Here is a 21,340-nt window from a genome sequence, read left to right as displayed (position 1 = left end):
TAATTAGCATTAGATTAACCAGTTATATTTGACTTAAATTGCTTATTATTATTACTACAACATTAAATCAGGTACAGATATATAAAGGAAAAATTCTACTGACTGCTGCTTTAAGTTGCAGTATAAACAGGCTTACATGTCATTTAACAGATGGTCTTATAGCCTTTACCTTTAATATGCTTGTCTATAATTGTCTTTCTAATTTCCTGAGACAACTCTCTCCTTAGCAGGTCCATGTTCAGTGTGGTACACACCATGATACCAAACAGCACAGTGACTACTTTTCACCCTTTAAATAGGCAGACTGACTGATTACAAGTTTGAAGATACCTGTGATGCTGTTTACAGGACACACCTTAGTTTAATATGTCCCTATGGTCAAATTATTTTACATCTTTTCTAGGGGTACCATCATTTTTGTCCAGGCCAGTTTCATTAATTTGTTTTTTAAAATGATTCTGTTGAACCAAAATTCAAAAGCAATGTCTGATTTTCATTAGATAATTTTCAGTAAATTTTTATTTATTATTACTTTTGTCAGTTTCAAGTTATTTCAGTGACCATTGTGGGTACCAACAATTTTGTCCACGTCTGTATGTTCTTGCAACTATGGAAGGCTGTGGTAAGTGGTTCAATGGCCTAATCGAAAAGCATGAGGCTCAGAGGGCAACCCTGGAAGGTTCAGACGTTTGATTTTTGTTAGATCTTTGTGTTTTTGATGGGTCTGGTAGTTCTGTTTTTGTAGCTTTATTTCTCTTAGGTTTAGGTTAATGATGGTTTAGGTTTGAGGGGAAAGCCTAGATCTTATGACCCACGGTCTGGGTGTCTCCCCTTCTTTTTGTTAGTTTTTGCCAGCCAAGTCTTTTGCTGGTATGTTTGGGTTGGGTTTCTTGTAATTTACCTTGATTATCAATTAAAAGAATGTTGTTTTCTGCAAATACTTGACTCTTTTGCTTTTGATTATGTTGGAACTCTTTTGTAAAGAGCCTCTCTGGGGGTCGTAACAGGAATACACAAATGTAATTATAGTCTACTTGTGCTCTAGATGGGGCAGTGATATTATAAGCATTAACTTAAACATTCATACAGTCGGCGATTTTCTGCCAACTGTCCTTCCTGCATTAGATGCAACTGTATTTCTTTTAGCCTGGATTATGTGTTTAACATCTTTGTATATCTGTATTATTTTTGTTTGTTTGTTTATTAAATATGTTGACAGTAGACCTATAGCCCATAGCCCAATTGAGAAAACCTGGGTTGATTGACTGAGTTTATAACCACCGTCGTAGGACGGCTGACTGTGGTTGTTAGAGTTAGTGAAGCCTGATGACGAAAGGATATCCCGGGTATGTTCAAATTGTTTTGTAGTACAGGCCTCAGGATCATTACCCTCCTACTCCTCTGCTGGTCTGCCTGCCTCACCTGCTTGGTACCATAACCCCGAGTCCACCAATTACTGATCGTAACAAAATCTCGAGAGGATAATCATGAGCTGAAAAGTGCTGACCAGTCTGATGATGCCAACTCGTGACAGGAGAGATCATAGATTGAATTACGAGACGATCCCATCAGCTGTTGTCTCACTGTGAGAGATGTCTGTGTGTTGGATCCAAATGATCTCACCTCTCATCATCTGCACTGTTTCTCTGCTATGTACTGCAGGTACTTTTACCCCAAAGGCTTTATTTGTTGATTGTTAAACACCATGAGACTCAAAAACCCATGTGGTTTATTATGTGTTATATGCAAATGATTATTTATATCTAAAAGGGAGCATTGTTTAACATCTCAGCTTGTTTTCTTGCTTGATTCCAGATGAAGCATGGACTACAGTCCATCAGACCCCAGGCTTACTGGTGGACAGGGGTCACTCTGCTCAGATGGACTGCACAACCTACAACCTACATAACAATTGGTTTGACATGTACTGGTTTCAGCAGTTACCAGGGGAGAGTATGAAGCTGATCGTCCACACGGTGCCTTTCAAGCAGCCTGACTTTGGGAACTTTAGCCAGGACAAATACTCAGCCAGCAAGACTGTGGCTGAGAGCGGATCTTTCACAGTGAAACACGTGGAACCAGGTGACAACGGAGTGTATTTCTGTTTTGTTACGGAGAGATACACACAGTGATGCAGATACCTGTCAAGCTGCACCAAAACTACATCAGAGTCAGGAGGGGTTTCATTACTTCCTTTCAGAGAAGCTGGGTGACATGTGCATGTGGCTTCACAATGTGGTGATCGTGGTTTATGTTATGTTTCCCATGCCTGCAACACTTTTGCAACCAAGGAAAATAGTATCGCAAGAGTTTTGAGTAACACGGTTTTAATGTTAAAAGGATCTTCTGTATCTTTGCCTGTTGCCTTGCGGGTAATGACTTCTGTTGAAAATGTTTTGGGGAGGTTTTAATTCTGTCATCCATCACAAACTAAGAATGTCTCTCTTTTTGTATCCAGGTGCCCTGCTCTTATCCGGAGCTCTGCGGTCTCATATATAAAACAGTGCATAGGATCCACACTAAATGTTTCTGTACGTACAAATGAGGAAATACACGTACGCCAAAAAAATTCTGATTTAGAAAACCATGCGTACACCTGCCAGTGTGCAATTTCCTTTTATAAATCCCATCTCAACTTGGAATTGTGGATCAGGCTCATATCCCGCCCTCGACACATTCAACCATAAATGGTCAATGAAAGCACCTCATGGGTGTTTCTGCATAGAAATGAGCCTGCTGATCAGTGGTTCTTTACGCTGAATCACGGCAACAACCGAGACGAAAACCAAGAAAAGGAATTTTTCTGACACAGAAATCGAGGTGCTTGTGGGTGAAGTGGTCTCTGAACAATCGTTCTCTTCTAATTGTCGTATTCACGTAGTCCTCGCAGTGCCAGTGCATCCGTCATGCAGCATTACGGGTCAACGCAAAATCTATATGTTTACATCAATCGGACTGATTGCTTCAGAAATGATCGTGTCAATCAGTGTATCCCTACCCTGGGATATCACTTGAAAATGGAAGTTTGATAGGTGAACATGATTTATTTATTTATACATGATATTATGTTAGTTTTCTTATGGATAACTAGGCCTGCATTACAAAAAGGACATGGAGTGTAACGATTGTGCGAGAGCTGTCCAAGCCCAGGAAGTGCGACAGGCTGTGAAGTAAATTTTCGTAGTGGCCAAACGGTGGTACTACAACTTCCGTGTCCGTCACGTGATGCCATTGGGCCCAAAAATACTTTTTCCCATTAACTTACATTGGGAAAGAGACGTCTGTAACTTTAAACTTTTTGTACAACCGATGATGATAATTTCAACAGCTGTGATGGCTCCACAAGCTGACCACGAGTGTCAGTTCTGTCACATCGTTTAGAGAAGATTATATCAGTTAAAACTGGATGGGATAAAGGGCTGTGACCAGTAAAGATGTTTCCTTGTCCTGTTTGCATCTTTTCTTAGCTGACACAGAAATAGCAGCAGTCAGGCTACATGGAGCTCACCTCAGCTGTCAGTCAAACCGACCTGCACAGCTGCTCTTTCAGACAGACGCAGAAAGATGGAGGCTGAGATACAGAAGAGCCGGTTGGGGGTAAGGAAAGACAAGACGAGCAAAGAGAATTCAGGTTTTTGTGTCATGCTTCTTCACTGTGGCAGTCAAATTCGGGTTGGGTTGGTCATGAACCTGTCTTTGGATATGGAACTAAACTCACTGTTCTGGGTAAGTCTGACATTTTTTTATATTGTTTGACAATAAGGGAAAAACTGTCTGACTAACTAACTGTCAGATACCTGACTTGGGAAGAATGTGACCGGCCTGATCCTAACAAAACCAACATGACCATTTTAGATAAATGTTTCCGTGTAATATTATTATATTATATTATTTTTAGAAATGTCTTAAGATTCACAGAATACAAAGTAGATGATATATATATATATATATATATATGTAATTTTTTTTTTCAGAAGTCAGATTATGTTATATTCCATAGTGTATAATTTAAGATTAGCTGGTTTAATATCTACAAGGCCTGGTTTGATGTTTTTCACCCTATTCTCTAAAATCAACCAAATTTTTCAAAAGAATTTTGGAACATTTGTTTTGTGTGAAACTCCAATGCTGTGAATTTGGATTTTAGAGGATGTCCCTTTCTTTTCTTTTTTTAGTCATAGAAAGCAAAAGTTAAATAATAAAGAACACAAAGCAACTTACTGTAAACAAAGTAAAAAAACCCTAACTGAATACTACTACATGGAGTAAAATGAGATGAATCAGTCATATAATAAAATAGGTAAGTGTTTTGTTCAGCCGTTGTTGTGTTGTGCTCCACTTAACCTGCTAATCTCGGAGAGGGAACTAGGCTAACAGTTCCTGGTAAGACGATAATACATCTATAGAAACTGAATGATAATGGCACTGAATGGGAACACGGTAACCTGTAGGGCCATGTTGTTTGTATGTGGCATTTATGTTTAGCATGAGAGCATGAATCCTCCTGCGTCCTCCTCACTGTACATTTCTAAATTCTGGTATTAAAATCTCACAATATCTCCAGGAATTTGATAAGCAGCATTAAAGAAATGCACTTATTCGCTTTCTTGCCAAGACTTGTAAATATGTTGCTGGAAAGAGCAGCTAAAGAACGTACGTATATTACTAAGAAGTTAAAGTCAATTGTTTGTAACATTTCAACATCAGCGCCCAGCAGCAGAGCTACGCTTCCTCCATTTTGGACTGAAAGCGTCTACCAGACGCCAGTAAAACGTCCGCCTACAAAGTGCAATACACAAATAAAACTACATTATTTCTATTATATTGTCATAATTGAATGTCTCTACCGAAAATAATATTCATATTATTACAAGTATTTACTTACTTACTTATTTATTTATTAAACTTTTTAGCCCGGCTGCTTCCCAGAGGAGCATAAAGGGAGCGATGGACATAAATGGAAGTTAGAAAAATCCAGCACACAGATTTTAAAAGCAATCTCACACTTTTTCATGTCAAGGATCCAAAATGGAGTCCAACAGACCACAGACCATGGATGTAGAAGAGGTTGTGTCCTGTGCTTTTGCCCTGCGTGTTAGTAAATAGCCTCCAATTCCATTAAATTCAGTTTGTGTCATGTTACTAGCACTACTAGCTACTGTCACTACTAGCTACTGTCACTACTAGCTACTGGTACTACTAGCTACTGTCACTACTAGCTACTGTCACTACTAGTTACTGTCACTACTAGCTACTGGTACTACTAGCTACTGTCACTACTAGCTACTAGCACTACTAGCTACTGTCACTACTAGCTACTGGCACTACTAGCTACTGGCACTACTAGCTACTAGCACTACTAGCTACTGTCACTACTAGCTACTGGCACTACTAGCTACTGTCACTACTATCTACTGGCGCTACTAGCTACTAGCACTACTAGCTACTAGCGCTACTAGCTACTGACACTACTAGCTACTGGCACTACTAGCTACTAGCACTAATAGCGCTACTAGCTACTGGCACTACTAGCTACTGGCACTACTAGCTGCTGGCGCTACTAGCTACTGGCACTACTAGCTACTAGCACTAATAGTGCTACTAGCTACTGTCACTACTAGCTACTGGCACTACTAGCTACTGTCACTACTATCTACTGGCGCTACTAGCTACTAGCACTACTAGCTACTAGCGCTACTAGCTACTGACACTACTAGCTACTGGCACTACTAGCTACTAGCACTAATAGCGCTACTAGCTACTGGCACTTTTCTCACACTTTTTCATGTCAAGGATCCAAAATGGAGTCCAACAGACCACAGACCATGGATGTAGAAGAGGTTGTGTCCTGTGCTTTTGCCCTGCGTGTTAGTAAATAGCCTCCAACTCCATTAAATTCAGTTTGTGTCATGTTACTAGCACTACTAGCTACTGTCACTACTAGCTACTGTCACTACTAGCTACTGGTACTACTAGCTACTGTCACTACTAGCTACTGTCACTACTAGTTACTGTCACTACTAGCTACTGGTACTACTAGCTACTGTCACTACTAGCTACTAGCACTACTAGCTACTGTCACTACTAGCTACTGGCACTACTAGCTACTGGCACTACTAGCTACTAGCACTACTAGCTACTGTCACTACTAGCTACTGGCACTACTAGCTACTGTCACTACTATCTACTGGCGCTACTAGCTACTAGCACTACTAGCTACTAGCGCTACTAGCTACTGACACTACTAGCTACTGGCACTACTAGCTACTAGCACTAATAGCGCTACTAGCTACTGGCACTACTAGCTACTGGCACTACTAGCTGCTGGCGCTACTAGCTACTGGCACTACTAGCTACTAGCACTAATAGTGCTACTAGCGCTACTAGCTACTGACACTACTAGCTACTGGCACTACTAGCTACTAGCACTAATAGCGCTACTAGCTACTGGCACTACTAGCTACTGGCACTACTAGCTGCTGGCGCTACTAGCTACTGGCAGTACTAGCTACTAGCACTACTAGCTACTGTCACTACTAGCTACTGGCACTACTAGCTACTGTCACTACTATCTACTGGCGCTACTAGCTACAGTATTCCTCGACCTCACAGCTGCCTACGATACTGTTTGGCACAAAGGCCTCCTGCTAAAACTCACAAAAGCACTCCCTGCCTGGGCAACAGCAACAATTAAAACTCTGCTAACTAACCGGAGGTTCAGAGTTCACCTTGGACAGAATAAGAGTGCATAGAGAAAACAGTCAAACGGGCTCCCACAAGGGTCAGTCCTCGCCCCAACCCTGTTTAACCTTTACACAAATGACCTACCCACCACTAAATCCCGTAAATTCATCTACGCTGATGACATCTGTCTGGCAACCCAAGCACCAGACTTTGACTCTCTGGAACAGGTGCTCACGGAAGACCTCGCAAAGCTGGACCAGTACTGCAAAACCTGGCGCCTAAAACCAAGCCCCGCTAAAACAGTCTCCAGTGTATTCCACCTCAACAACGCAAAAGCTGCTTCAGAGCTAAATATCCAACTCAGCGGACTTAAGCTGAAGCACGCCCTCAACCCAACTTACCTGGGAGTGACACTTGACAGGACCCTATCCTTCAAGGAACACCTGAAAGGAACGGCAGCTAAGGTGAAGACTAGAAACAACCTGCTCTGTAAGCTCGCTGGCTCAAAATGGGGGGCAGCAGCCCCCACATTGCGCACCTCGGCACTGGCCCTTGCTTACTCTGCAGCAGAATACTGTGCCCCTGTTTGGTCCAGGTCACCCCATACACACCATGTGGACACCCAGCTCAACACAACCATGCGAATCATAAGCGGGACTATTCGTTCAACACCACTCCCCTGGCTCCCTGTCCTATCCAATATAACCCCCCCACATATCCGGCGAGTAGCATCTACTCAAAGGATGCTTCAAAAGGTCGAAGACTCTCCCCATCTACCAATCCATGCAGACATCTGCAACCCACCCACTGCCCGTCTTCCATCTAGACGACCAATATGGAAGAATACCCCACCAGCCGACTTCACCACCCAATCAGCATGGGAAAAGGAATGGGAGTCCAAGGATGTCCCAAACAAACATCTGGTGTCAGACCCCACCCTACAGGTCCCTGGCACCAACCTGCCAAGGATACAGTGGTCAACTCTTAATAGATTCAGGTCCGGACATGGCCCCTGCTTGGCCAGCCTTCACAAATGGGGCAGCAGCCCAAGCCCATTGTGTGCCTGTGGAGAGGTGCAAACAATGGAACACATCATTGAAGCTTGCCCGCTCCACAGTCTAAAAGGAGGGTTAGACACCCTCCATACAGCAGACCAGGAGGCAACTGCATGGCTCAAGGACTTTGCATTCGCTAAATAAAAAAAAACTAGCTACTAGCACTACTAGCTACTGTCACTACTAGCTACTGACACTACTAGCTACTGGCACTACTAGCTACTAGCACTAATAGCGCTACTAGCTACTGGCACTACTAGCTACTGGCACTACTAGCTGCTGGCGCTACTAGCTACTGGCAGTACTAGCTACTAGCACTAATAGTGCTACTAGCTACTGGCACTACTAGCTACTGGCACTACTAGCTACTGGCTGATAGCCGGTTGTTTGGGAACAGAGACGTTAATACATCCACCACGGTACAGGCTGACAGCATATAAAGCCCATGGGTGTATTAGAAGATAATAGTGATGAATTACAGCCACATACAGCTAGCAGGAAGCTGACAGAACCAGATATGTCATATGAGCGTGCAGGGCGGTGCAGTCCCGTGGGTCTGATGACCGTTCATTATGCCGAGGAAAATAACTCTGGATTCAGCTGTTAGAGAATTTTATAACATTTAGTACATAATGATTTAAATGAGGGATATTTAAATGTTCATACTGGGAATATGAGTGGCCTAAAACAAAATGAGTGGCCGTTATTATGGCTTCCTTCTACTTTCTATTCTAAGCCATATTTCTTTCGCCAAGAAAACGTGTCAACAAGGCATCTACTAAATAAAGTTGCGCTCATTCATGGGTTTACTCACGGTTAGATGTCCTTTCTGTCATTGGATGCATATGATTGATTTGCAGCCTTTGTGTGTGTGTGTGCGTGTGTGTTAAACTACATAAACCAACCCAAACAACCCAAAACAGGATATGCCGCGGCAACCCAAAGTAAAGTAAAAAGATTAACTTAAACTTTGTCTTATTGAAATGAACAAACTATATTAAAGCCCGTTAAAAAACTATTTCGGCTCTTGGCGTCCTTAAACAGCTGCGCTCTCCACAGCTGATACTAAATCAGGATGACGGCAACGGGATGACGGCATCAACTGGTGCCAAATTTATAAACAATTCAATGCTGTGGTTGGCCACATGGGGCAAAAATACCAATTACTATCAACATAATGTTTCTCTTATAATAAGGAATTCAACTACTCCTTTCTCAATATTTGGCTCCTACATACCGGCCCCTATTGTTCTAAGTGCAAAACGTAACAATTCAACTAAACAAAAAAATGGAGCCAAACTAAAAATAAATAAATATGTTTCTTATCGTACTACCTCATAACTGTGTTATGTGTTTGAGTGCACTTGAAATCTCGATTTAATCTGAAGTTTCTACTAAAAGGCATATCTTGCTGATTGGCCTCTGTAGAGTGCTGGTCTTTGTCTTCAGCAGTACACTCCTGACATGTCCTCTTGAGTCAGCCTTTGCTTCTATGATTCTACCCAAGATCCATGAGCCTCTAGGGGCATTACTGTCCGCCACCACTACAATATCTCCTGTTCTGAAGTTTCTCTTGGTGCGATTCCACTTCTGCCTTGCTTGCATCAGAGGAAGGTATTCTTTTATCCATCGAGTCCAAAAGAGGTTTGAAATGTACTGGATTTGTCTCCATCTGCGCTTGGCATATAGATCTTCCCTTTGGAACAATCCAGGTGGGAGAATGGGTTGCACCTTGAGCTGCAACAGATGATTGGGTGTAAGGGGTTCCAAGTCATTTGGGTCACTGCAGGTTGTTGTTAAAGGGCGACTGTTAAGTATGGCCTCAACTTCACACATGACTGTTTCCAAGCTTTCGTCATCAAGAGTCTGCTGTTTTGTGACTGACAGAAGGATCCTCTTGATTGAACGAATCAATCTTTCCCACACCCCACCATGGTGTGAACCCGCAGGTGGGTTGAATGTCCATTTTACTCCTCTTTGCAAGAGAGCATCTTTGATCTTATTTAGGTTCCAAGCTTGGAGTGCTTCTCTCAACTCTCTCTCAGTAGCAACAAGATTTGTGCCGTTGTCTGATCTGATTTCCTTAACCTGCCCTCTCCTGCAAATAAAGCGTCTGAATGCATTTATACATGAACTGGTGTCAAGGGAGTGGGCCACTTCTAAGTGAACAGCTCTACAGGACAGACATGTGAAGATTACTCCATATCTTTTTACTAGGCTTCGGCCTCTCTTGACTTCTATTGGCCCGAAGTAGTCTACACCAACAAGTGTGAAGGGAGGTAACTCAGGTGTCAGGCGGTCTCTGGGTAAATCTGCCATTTTTTGCTCACCTAGAGCTGAATGAAGGCGTCTGCATGTTACGCACTCTGATATAACCTTTCTAGCGAGGGTGTTCGCACAAGGGATCCAATATTTCCGTCTTAACTGAGATAACATGATGTTTCTTCCACTGTGGCCTACTTGGTCATGGATGTGTTTGAGCAACAGCTTGGAAACATGATGATCCTTCGGCAGGATTATTGGATGCTTTGTTTCCTCTGGCATAGCCGACCTGCTTAGTCTTCCGCCCAGTCTGAGCAGGCTATTCTCCAATCTGGGGTCTAAGTTAAAGATGGGGCTATCCTTTCTTACTGTGAGGCCCTTCTTTAATCTTGCAATCTCATTTTGAAAGCCTTGTTGCTGACAGAAGCATGCAATAGCTTTTTCAGCACCGCTTATGTCATCCACTGAGAGACTGACATTGGTTATGGAGCTTTTAAACTTGTCCATCTTTTCCTTAATTAGTCCATTCCATTTTGCTTGGCTTGCTTCCTGTGACTGGACTGTTTCAACAACTTCTTTTCTTTTCACATGCAGGTCTCGAAGCAGTTTCTTGAGTTTCAGAAGCCAGGCGACTGACTTTGTAAGTCGGTGCCAAGATGAGAAGTAATGAATCAGAGAACTAGTGCTGTTGTGTTGTTCTTTCATTATTGTATTGACAATTACTCGTTCCTTCTTTATCTCAGGGTCATTTGGACAAATCGAAGTTAGTTCAGTTGTCAAGATGGGCCACTCCTGCTCTGCTCTTTGGAGAAAGACCGGTCCATTCTTCCAAAGATCTGATCTTATGAGGGCTTCAGCAGTTAGACCTCTAGAGGCAAAGTCTGCCGGGTTGTCTTTAGTGTTGATGTATCTCCACTGCTTGACATCTGACACTTCTCTGATGGCACTAATTCGATTGGCCACAAATGTCTGGAATCTTTTGGTCTCATTTTTAATATACTTCAAGACTGCAGTACTGTCAGTCCAAAAACACTGATCTTTCTAGCTGCAGATGTAGCTCTGATGTTAACATCCTCTCCATACGTACTGCTAACATGGCTGCAGTCAACTCCATCCGTGGTATGGTAATCTGCTTGAGGGGCGCTACTCTGGCTTTTCCCATCACAAATGCTACATGCACTTGATCTTGTGTGTTGGTGAGCCGCAGGTAGGACACTGTTCCATAGCCAAGCTCACTCGCGTCACAAAAATGGTGCAATTGTGCCCATTTTATCTTGTCGAAGCTTGGTGGTTTAATGCATCTGCTAATGCTGAAGTTCTCAACCGTATGAAGATCTGTAAGCCACCTTTGCCATGGTTGAATGAAACCATCTGGGACCTTTTCGTCCCATCCATATTTTAGCTTGCAGAGCTCTTGCAAGATTAGCTTTGCAGTGAAGATGAATGGTGCTATAAATCCAAGAGGGTCGTAAACAGAGCTTACGACCGACAAAATGCCTCTTCTAGTACAGGCTTGCTGCTTAAGTGCAACCTTGAATGTGAACTTGTCATCTTCCACTGACCACTGGATTCCAAGAGCTCGTTCAATGGGAAGGTCTTCTGAGTCCAAGTCCAAGCTCTTTATTTCTTTTGCTCTGTCTTCTTTGGGTATAGAAGCCAAAACATCTCTGCTGTTACTCACCCATTTTGTGAGATGGAATCCACCTTGTGCACAGAGTCTGCAGAGTTCTTTACAGAGTGCTATTGCTTGTCTTTCTGTGGACACGGACTTAAGACAATCATCAACGTAGAAGTTGTCCATTACAGTGCCGATGGCCTCAGCAGAGAATTTATCCTTGTTGTCCTCTGCAATTTTTTTGAGTGCGTAGCTAGCACAGCTTGAAGATGACGTAGCTCCAAACAAATGGACTGTCATCCTGTACTCCTCAAGGCTTTGGTGGAAATCACCTCCTGGCCACCATAGAAAGCGCAGGAAGTCTTTGTCTGTTGGTGTGACTCTAACTTGATGGAACATACCTTCTATGTCAGCCATCATAGCAACAGGCTCCTTCCTGAAACGTAACAAGACACCTATGAGGGTGCTGGTTAAGTTTGGACCTTGAATGAGCTCATTATTCAGTGAGAATCCATTGAAAGAGGCGGAGCAGTCAAACACAACACGGATTTTTTCCTTCTTGGGATGGTATACGCCATGGTGTGGTATATACCACACCTTTCCATCGTTTCTTTTAAGCTCCGACCTTGGTACAGCTTCAGCATGACCTTTTTCTATGACCCCTTGCAGGAAGGCGGTGTATTCTTCTTTTAACTGTGTATCCTTTTGTAACTTTCGTTTCAGGCATGATGCACGCTGCTGGACCACTTGACGATTATCAGGCACTTTAACTTCGTCCTTTTTAAAGGGCAATGGTAGCTGATAGTGTCCATCCTTGTTTTCAGCCCTTTCCATTATCCCCATGAATCTTTTGTCCTCCACCGACATCTCGTTTTTTTCTTCATAGGCTTTTTCAGGGAAGTCATGGTTATACTGCTGTAATAGCAAATCACTCAGGTTAGATACTGAAATGCGATTAGCATAGATGACTGGATTCTTTTCATTAGCAGGGTTATCCAAAAGGCCATTTACCACCCATCCTAAGGCGGTTCTGACGGCATAGGGCCCATCGCCTTGGCTGTTGATAACTTGCTGTGGTTTTAGAAGCTTTGGTGCATTCATTCCTATGAGTAGCCCAATGTCTGCATCAATGTGTGGTATATGGACCTCTTTTAGGTAGGGCCATTTTTTGATCATGTCATCAGTGATTACATGCTCTTTCGTGACTGGAATTTCATCCTGAGTGTATGTCTCAGGGAGCTGTAAAAATTCCTCTCCATCAAGACCGCTCACTTCAAGGCCTTTGAGCACACTGCTTCCCACTATTTTCTGTTGACCCATAGTGCGCAACAGGATTCTTGTTTTCTTTCCTTGGACTTGTAACTGCTGTCTAAGGGCTTCAGTGCAGAAGGTTGCAGAGCTTCCTTGATCCAAGAATGCATGTGTCTGTATTATCAGATTTGAATTTAATGCCTTTACTTGAACAGGTATCACAGAAAGTGGGACTAATTGAGTGTTACCGGCCCCCGTGCAAGCATTGGAGTCCAAAGAGACTAGTGCACTTACAGATGCTTTCTCTGTCTTTACTGGATTTTCAAATGTCCGTCTTTGCATATGTAGGACTGTTGGATGCCTGAGAGTACACTCTTTGCAGATCAATCTTTTCTGACAGTTTCTACTAAGATGCCCTCTGGTGAGACAGCCAAAACATATGCCTTTTCCTTTAAGGAATGAGATCTTGTCAGCATGACTTATTTTTCCAAAATTCATGCATGTTTCTAATCCATGATTTGCATTGCAGTATGGACAAGGTTGTAGAACTGGTGTTAAGCTGGGAGGACTCGCAGGAGTGTTTGACTTGGGAGCGAGAACTGAGTTGTTTGAAGTTGCTATGGTGACGAAGCTACTTCTTTTATAAGCTGGAGCAATTCTCGGCTTAGAGTCCTTGGTTACTTTACTGTCCCTTTTGGGTAAACCATCTTGCAAATCACCAAACAATGGATCCATAGCGATATTTGCATGTCTTTCAACAAACTCAACCAGTTGTCGGAACTGGGCCCTTTTATTGCTGCGTTCATAGTGGTCATAAGCTGTTGTCCTCCATCTCTCCCGTAGCTTATATGGGAGCTTTGCTACCACACACTTCATGTTGGTAGCATGATTCATTTCCTTTAGAGCATTGATGTTTGCCATAGCATTACAGCAGCCACGTAAGAACAGTGAATATGAATGCAAAGCTTTGCTGTCCTCCGCCTTTATAGGACTCCAATTGAGAGCTTTCTCCTGATATGCATGAGCGATGAGGATTTCGTTGCCATAATGTTTTTGTAACAGCCTTTTAGCTTCTTTGTAGCCTTTTCCTGTTTCCATGTGTTGACAGCTTTTAACAAGTGACTTTGCTTGTCCCTCAGTGAACTGTTCCAAAAAGAGCAGTCTGTCTTGGTTACTGCTTGTTCTCTCTTCAATGCACTGTTCAAATGTCCTCATAAAGTTAATATATTTAAGCGGGTCTCCTTTAAACACAGGAATTTCTCTAGATGGTAAGGCTGCAAGTCTCTGTTCATTTATTAGCATGTCTGTTATCATGTTTTGTTTCTGCATGACACCAACCAAACTGTTTCTGGTACCTTTAAATGATGAGCGTTTGTTAGATACAGTGCGGTATCCATCCATGTCTCGTCTTGTATAAGTGTCTCTCTTTTGTTCAACAGGTAAATAATTTGTGACATTTTTAGTTCCTTTCGACTTTGCTGAAATTTTAGATCCTTTGCCCTTTAAAGACTCCCATTTATATTCATCCTCCTCTTCTGAATCATCTCCATCATCATCAGGATTGTCATCATCTTCATCGTCATCATCATCATCATCATCCTCAGATTCCATATCTGCCTTTTCTATAGGTGGGAATGAAGCCAGCTGAGCAGATTCAAAATATTCATTCATTTTATCTTCAGCTGTTGCAATGGGAAACTGCTGCAATTCATTATCCATTATGTTCATTGCTTGAATTCTTGCTTCAGCGACAGCAATATCCGTGTCAATAGACAGGCGTTCCTTTCTTGCTTTCAAGTCAAGTTCTTCTTTTTCCAATTCTACTTTCTTTTCTAATGCAGCAGCACGTGCAAGCAACTCAGCTTTCTTGGCCTCTGCTTCTCTGCGTATTGAGGAGCTAGTGGATGCTTTGCTGCCTTTTGATGTAACTGAAGCATTTTCATTTTCTTTCTCACTTTCAGGAGACTGCATTATATTTTCCACAGGAGGAGCACGTTCAATCCATTTTTCCACCTTTCTTTTGAAATCTTTGTTATTAGCATGTTTTGGTAAATACCAATATCTATGATCACTCTCCTTCTCATCATCAGGCAATAATTCTTGTACCGTCTGATGCAGCACAGCAAACGCAGTTAACAACTTGCAAAATACACTCGTATAATGTTTGACATCACTCAGGTTGTCATACGTGCCAAGAAGTGGCTCTATTACATTAATTTTGCTCGTCAACTTTGCCAGCGCCGCTCTTCTTGCGTTTTTCTGTTTAAATAAAGCAGCTTCTGCGCCTTTTAAGGTGAGTTTTCTCTCGCGCTTTGCGCGCACCGCCTGAACACTTTCAGGTCCATGTAATTCATCCTCTTCAGTCATACTAACAGGCTACACCATGCAGTTCATCACAAACATTTCTTCATCTTCTTTCACGCTGTTTTCCCGATCTCACACTCCTTCCATCCCGATGTAATTTCCTTTTTTCGTTCCACTACGTCGCACATTTGAAAGTTTTTTAACTAATATTATGGCTTCCTTCTACTTTCTATTCTAAGCCATATTTCTTTCGCCAAGAAAACGTGTCAACAAGGCATCTACTAAATAAAGTTGCGCTCATTCATGGGTTTACTCACGGTTAGATGTCCTTTCTGTCATTGGATGCATATGATTGATTTGCAGCCTTTGTGTGTGTGTGTGCGTGTGTGTTAAACTACATAAACCAACCCAAACAACCCAAAACAGGATATGCCGCGGCAACCCAAAGTAAAGTAAAAAGATTAACTTAAACTTTGTCTTATTGAAATGAACAAACTATATTAAAGCCCGTTAAAAAACTATTTCGGCTCTTGGCGTCCTTAAACAGCTGCGCTCTCCACAGCTGATACTAAATCAGGATGACGGCAACAGGATGACGGCATCAACTGGTGCCAAATTTATAAACAATTCAATGCTGTGGTTGGCCACATGGGGCAAAAATACCAATTACTATCAACATAATGTTTCTCTTATAATAAGGAATTCAACTACTCCTTTCTCAATATTTGGCTCCTACAGCCGTTGTCCAGAAAGCACCAGAGATTTGTCTCTTTGCAGCAGCTGGTTAGCTTAGCTTAAAAGAAGGAGAAGGAGGAATCAGGGTAAAACTAGCTTCTTTAGCTAGCCTGGCTCTGTCTAAAGTTAAGAAACTCCACCTACCAGCAGCTCTAAAGCTAACTTGTACATCAAACCAAAGTGTTGTCACTGCTGGTGGCAGCTAACTGGCTGCAGGCTGTAGCTCCATATTTATCGAGCAGACTTCAGAGCGGTATCAATCTTTTCATCTAACTCCTAGCAAGAAAGAGAACACGCTTATTTCCCTAAATGTGGAATCATTCTAATGATTTGTTTCTTTTGTCCCGGCAGATTCAAACCGTTCTATCACCCCGCCAACAGTGACGGTGCTTCGACCTTCACAAAACGAGTGTCGAAACAGCAAAGACGAGAAAAGGAGGAAGACCTTGGTGTGCGTGGCCTCTCGTTTCTACCCGGACCACGTGAGTGTGTTCTGGCAGATCGACGGGGTAAATGTGGAAACGGATGGCGTGGCGACCGACAACGCTGCCCTGTGGGAAGGTGAACATTACAGCATCACCAGCAGGCTGAGGGTCCCGCTCAGGGAGTGGTTCACACCAGGCAAGAAGTTCACCTGCACCGTCAGCTTCTTCAACGGGAACGAGACCGTGCACCGTTCAGACTGGGTCGAAGGCGTTGAAGGTACGTTCATTTGCAACTCAGAAGACGTGTTTTTAATGATGTGAAACGCCAGGATTGCACTGAAAAAAAACCTATATCTACTTTATCTTCCTGTCAGGACCAGGAGCTGGAGCGATAAGAGGTAAATATAGTTTTGTGTGAGCCTATCAAAGCATCGACACAACTGAAACATGTCATTCATAAAAAGTGATGCAATCTCTTGCAGAGAAATATTTGAGGATCACGCACACTGCCAAGCTGTCCTACGTTGTTTTGATCTTCAAGAGCAGCGTCTTCGGAGTCTTTGTGGTGTTTCTGGCGTGGAGGCTTCAGGTTGGTCCAACCTGACTCATTGTGGTGTCCCTGTACCAAAGAAATCCCACTGGAAGTGTTGTACTTGCCATAGAAAATGGCTCTGTCAATACTGAATTAAACGCTCATGGTCAGGAGGTGCATTTAAGCCCCTATCAGACATTGAATACATAACATTGTTGGCTTCACCTGTCTGTTAAAGTGATGGCTTTCTGTCAGAACAAAAGTGTCTGTTATGTAAATGTTAGTTAAGGCTTCATGCCGAGTGGACACGACAGGACTGTTACAGAAAGAGTCACAATGCTCGTGCAAGAAGGATAGAGTTACCACTGAGACCTGGGCTGCGGTCCAATAGTGTTTTTTTGCTAGGGAAGGTTCCTAACTGAGTGAAATGACCCAGAAGTATCAAAGTGGCAGCCAGGGGGTTAAGGTTAGGGTTAAGGTTAAGGTTAACCCTAACCCAGCCATGATAAGAGCTGTTGGAATTCTCTGAATGCTAAGGAAAGGAGCTTCAATGCTTCCTTTCTTATCTCCTTTAGCAGAGGATACACTGGACCATCCTTTACCAAAGGAAAGGAGAGAATAACATCCCACAATTCATTTAAAGTAGCTGTCAATCAAATTATTGTCAATAGTTAAAGGGACTGTTTGTAACTTTTTAAGCGTATAAATGTAGCGGGTCGGCACACATGCGCGTTCGCATATGCGCGCTCGCGTGTGGCCGGAGCCTCGTCTCCGCTGCCTGCTCTCCTTCACTCAGACAGCGCGCGCGTCCTCGCTGTCTCGCTGTCTCGCTCCACCTCTAGACGTGAACGAGCGCTCACTACACACTGCAGAAGAGTTAGTTTAGCTCTGAGAATATCTAGTGAATGTAGAGTGGACGTTTGTGCAGAAATAACTGCTGCAGCTCCTCCAGACCAACAAAGGTTTTCCATGTCTTGTGAAGTGACGGGGCTCCTCAACGAGTTACGTTATCGTCTCGTTACCGACCGGGTGCCGGTGTCTTCGGCTGGCGGCTGCGGTCGGGAGGCGATAACGTAACTCGTTGAGGAGCCCCGCTGCTGAAGCCTGCGCTGAGCAGGAAAAGCCAACACTAGGATCATCATTGATTCATGGAGAGACCTTCGTCTGGTCAGCTAACATTACTGCCAAGCAGCTGAAATATAGAGTGATATTGTGGTTTTAGCTGACGTCTGTCGCCTCACTGTTTTGAGCAATGCTCGTTCATGTCTATGTAGAGCGAGCAAGTGCGAGCTCGGCGCTGACTTTCGTTGATTTCAAGGCCACAGGTGTCGCTGTTAAGCAGCATTTCTGAATCTTACTAATAGTCCCTTTAACCATGATTAATCACAAATTAATCTCACTTTTTTTTATCTGTTCAAAATGTACCTTAAAGGGAGATTTGTCAAGTATTTAATACTCTTATCAAAATGGGAGTGGACAAATATGCTGCTTTATGCAAATGTATGTATATATTTATTATTGTAAATCAATTAACAACACAAAACAATGACAGATATTGTCCAGAAACCCTCACAGGTACAGCATTTATCATAAAACAATATGCTTAAATCATAACATGTCAAACTGCAGCCCAACAGGCAACAACAGCTGTCAGTGTGTCAGTGTGCTGACTTGACTATGACTTGCCCCAAACTGCATGTGATTATCATAAAGTGGGCATATCTGTAAAGGGGAGACTCGTGGGTACCCATAGAACCCATTTACATTCACATATCTGGAGGTCAGAGGTCAAGAGACACCTTTGAAAATGGACATGCCATTTTTTCCTCGCCAAAATTTAGTGTAAGTTTGGAGCGTTATTTAACCTCCTTGGCGACAAGCCAATATGACGATGATGGTTGGTACCAATGGATTCAATCGGTTTCTAGTTTCATGTGATGTATATAGATAAATAGATAGATAGTAACTTTATTTATCCCAAGGGAAATTCAAGACCATGTATCTTCACTCTAACTTTAAAACTGAGCCTGCTACAACCTAAAAATCGCAAGTCGCATTAATGTGTTAAAGAAATTTGCGTCAACGCGTTATTATTGCGTTAACTTTGACGGCCCTAATTGAAAGCGACGCACCATTCGGTCGTCAATAACGTCCACCGTTGCTGTTTAATTGAACACTGTGGATAAATTGAAAGCAACCTTCTTAGGAGGTGTGATTCTGTTTTGGACAGGAATCCCTACTTGAACTGTACAGCACTGAGATCACTGTACTCATTGTCTGTGTTATTAATAAAGTTGCTATAACAAAGTGAAACCATCCTGGGTAAGAACAGTCGGGTTCTCTCAGCATTGTGGTCGTCCTTATGAATTCTCCTTTAGATCTTTCCTTGACCTCATGACATTTTCCATCAAGGTCAAGGAAAAGTGGTTAGAAAAAGACAGGATGTTCTGTTTGACTGCAACCCATCACTGTTCTTTCACCTGACTACATCAGTGAAGACCAGATGGAGGTGTTGGAATTAATATAATAATTGTTTAGTTTTCTTTAATAAACCTCTGAAAATGTCTCCTTCTCTGTCTGCTGCACAGGGTCGTCTGGAAAACAGCGGGACTGAGAGCTGAGCTGCACAAAGCAGCTGATTCTCCTGATTTCTGTGAATAGAGATTATAAAGTGTGCATGCTGAAGTGCATTTTGCTTTCAAATCAGTTACTCACATTCTGCACAAATTAGAGCAACTTGCTTGACTTAAACAGTAGGGCTGTCAAAATGAAAGTGATAATAACTGTTAATGCAAATTCATTTTAACCCACTGATTTCTTTAACGTATTAATGTAACTTTTGACTTTTAGGTTGTAGTGGGCTCAGTTTTAAATCTAGAGTGAAGATACTGGTATCATATGAAACTAGGAAACCTGATGAATCCATCGGTACCAACCATCATCGTCATACTAGCTTTAAAGAAGGTTAAATAACGCTCCAAACTTACATTACATTTTGAAGAAGAAAAACCAGCATGGTCATTTTCAAAGGGGTCCCTTGACCTCTGACCTCCAGATATGTGAGTGTAAATGGGTTATATGGGTACCCATGAGTCTCCCCTTTACAGACATGCCCACTTTATGATAATCACATGCAGTTTGGGGCAAGTCATAGTCAAGTCAGCACACTGACACACTGACAGCTGTTGTTGCCTGTTGGGCTGCAGTTTACCATGTTATGATTTGAGCATATTGTTTTATGCTAAATGCAGTACCTGTGAGGGTTTCTGGACAATATCTGTCATTGTTTTGTGTTGTTAATTAATTTCCAATAATAAATATATACATACATTTTTATAAAGCAACATATTTGTCCACTCCCATGTTGATTAGAGTATTAAATACTTGACAAATCTCCCTTTAAGGTTCATTTTGAACAGATAAAAAATGTGTGAATAATTTGCAATAATCATGATTAACTATATCTTGATTGACAGCCCTACTTAAAAGCATTTGATGTATCAGCAGAGCTGATTTATAGTTAACAAAGCTGTCTGTTTGTGTAAGTGCTGGTGAAGTGCTTCATGCTGAATTTATTCTCATTAAAAGTCTTTCAGAAGAGATATACTGTATGGCTTCATTATTTCTTTGAAGTGAAACCAATGCTGCCGGCCAAAAGTCACCGCCAACCCAACACACAGTGAGTAATCTCCTCACCTATCAGAGGCCGATCACAGTCGGTATTAGTAGTCAGCAGTTAACATGCGTGCTGTGTCATACTACATACTACATACTGCGTTCCTCAGTAGTATGCAGTATGAAACAATGAAAGTGATTATTTTGCAGTATCCTGGGCCAGACTTTAGTCTTTAAACAAGGTCTTAATGCACTGGACAAGAAAACTAACTCGTACCACTACTGCAATTCTATCGAAAAATACAACTCATACAGCCTACTGACTAACTCATACTACTAAATACTGCATGGTTTAACTCCACCACCACTCAAACTATTTATTCTAACAGCTCATAATTTCAAGTTTCAAGTTTCAAGTTTAGTTTATTGATCACACACACACACACACACACACACACACACACATTGACATGGCAGTGAGATTCTTTGTTCCTGTTTGTTACTCTCTCATCCTTGCATAATAGACAATCGATCTCTCAATCAATTGAATAACAATAATGAATTAAAATACAATCATCCTTATAAACATATAAATATAACAGCAACAATAGCAAGTGGTTGATAAATATGAGATAGGGAATACATACACAATTATAAAATAAATAACAGAGAATATACACCCACCCGCACACCCGTAAGTTTGTGGTGCAATAAATGCAGTGTAACAAAGGGTGATGAGGTGGGTACGAATGGATGCATGGATAGAGACAGAGACAGAGACAGGGCTCTAGTGGGTCAGGGTCAGTTGTGAGACTCAGCTCAGCATCCGGATGGCCTGGGGATAGAAGCTGTTTCTGAGGCG

The 21,340-nt window shown here is 42.3% G+C and overlaps 1 gene segment (V, D, J or C); it reads left to right on the top strand.

The window, feature by feature from the left end:
* Positions 1-609: 609 nt before the first annotated feature.
* On the top strand, positions 610-20,465 carry LOC141781434 (T-cell receptor beta-1 chain C region-like). The segment is given in 7 exon segments: positions 610-622; positions 1,816-2,082; positions 3,583-3,726; positions 16,258-16,608; positions 16,706-16,729; positions 16,814-16,920; positions 19,452-20,465. Coding segments are annotated over 7 exon segments (939 nt in total).
* The last annotated feature ends 875 nt before the right edge of the window (positions 20,466-21,340 follow it).

Source organism: Sebastes fasciatus, chromosome 13 (assembly GCF_043250625.1).
Source record: "Sebastes fasciatus isolate fSebFas1 chromosome 13, fSebFas1.pri, whole genome shotgun sequence".
Lineage (NCBI taxonomy): Eukaryota > Metazoa > Chordata > Actinopteri > Perciformes > Sebastidae > Sebastes > Sebastes fasciatus.
This window is presented reverse-complemented; position numbering and strand designations above follow the sequence as displayed.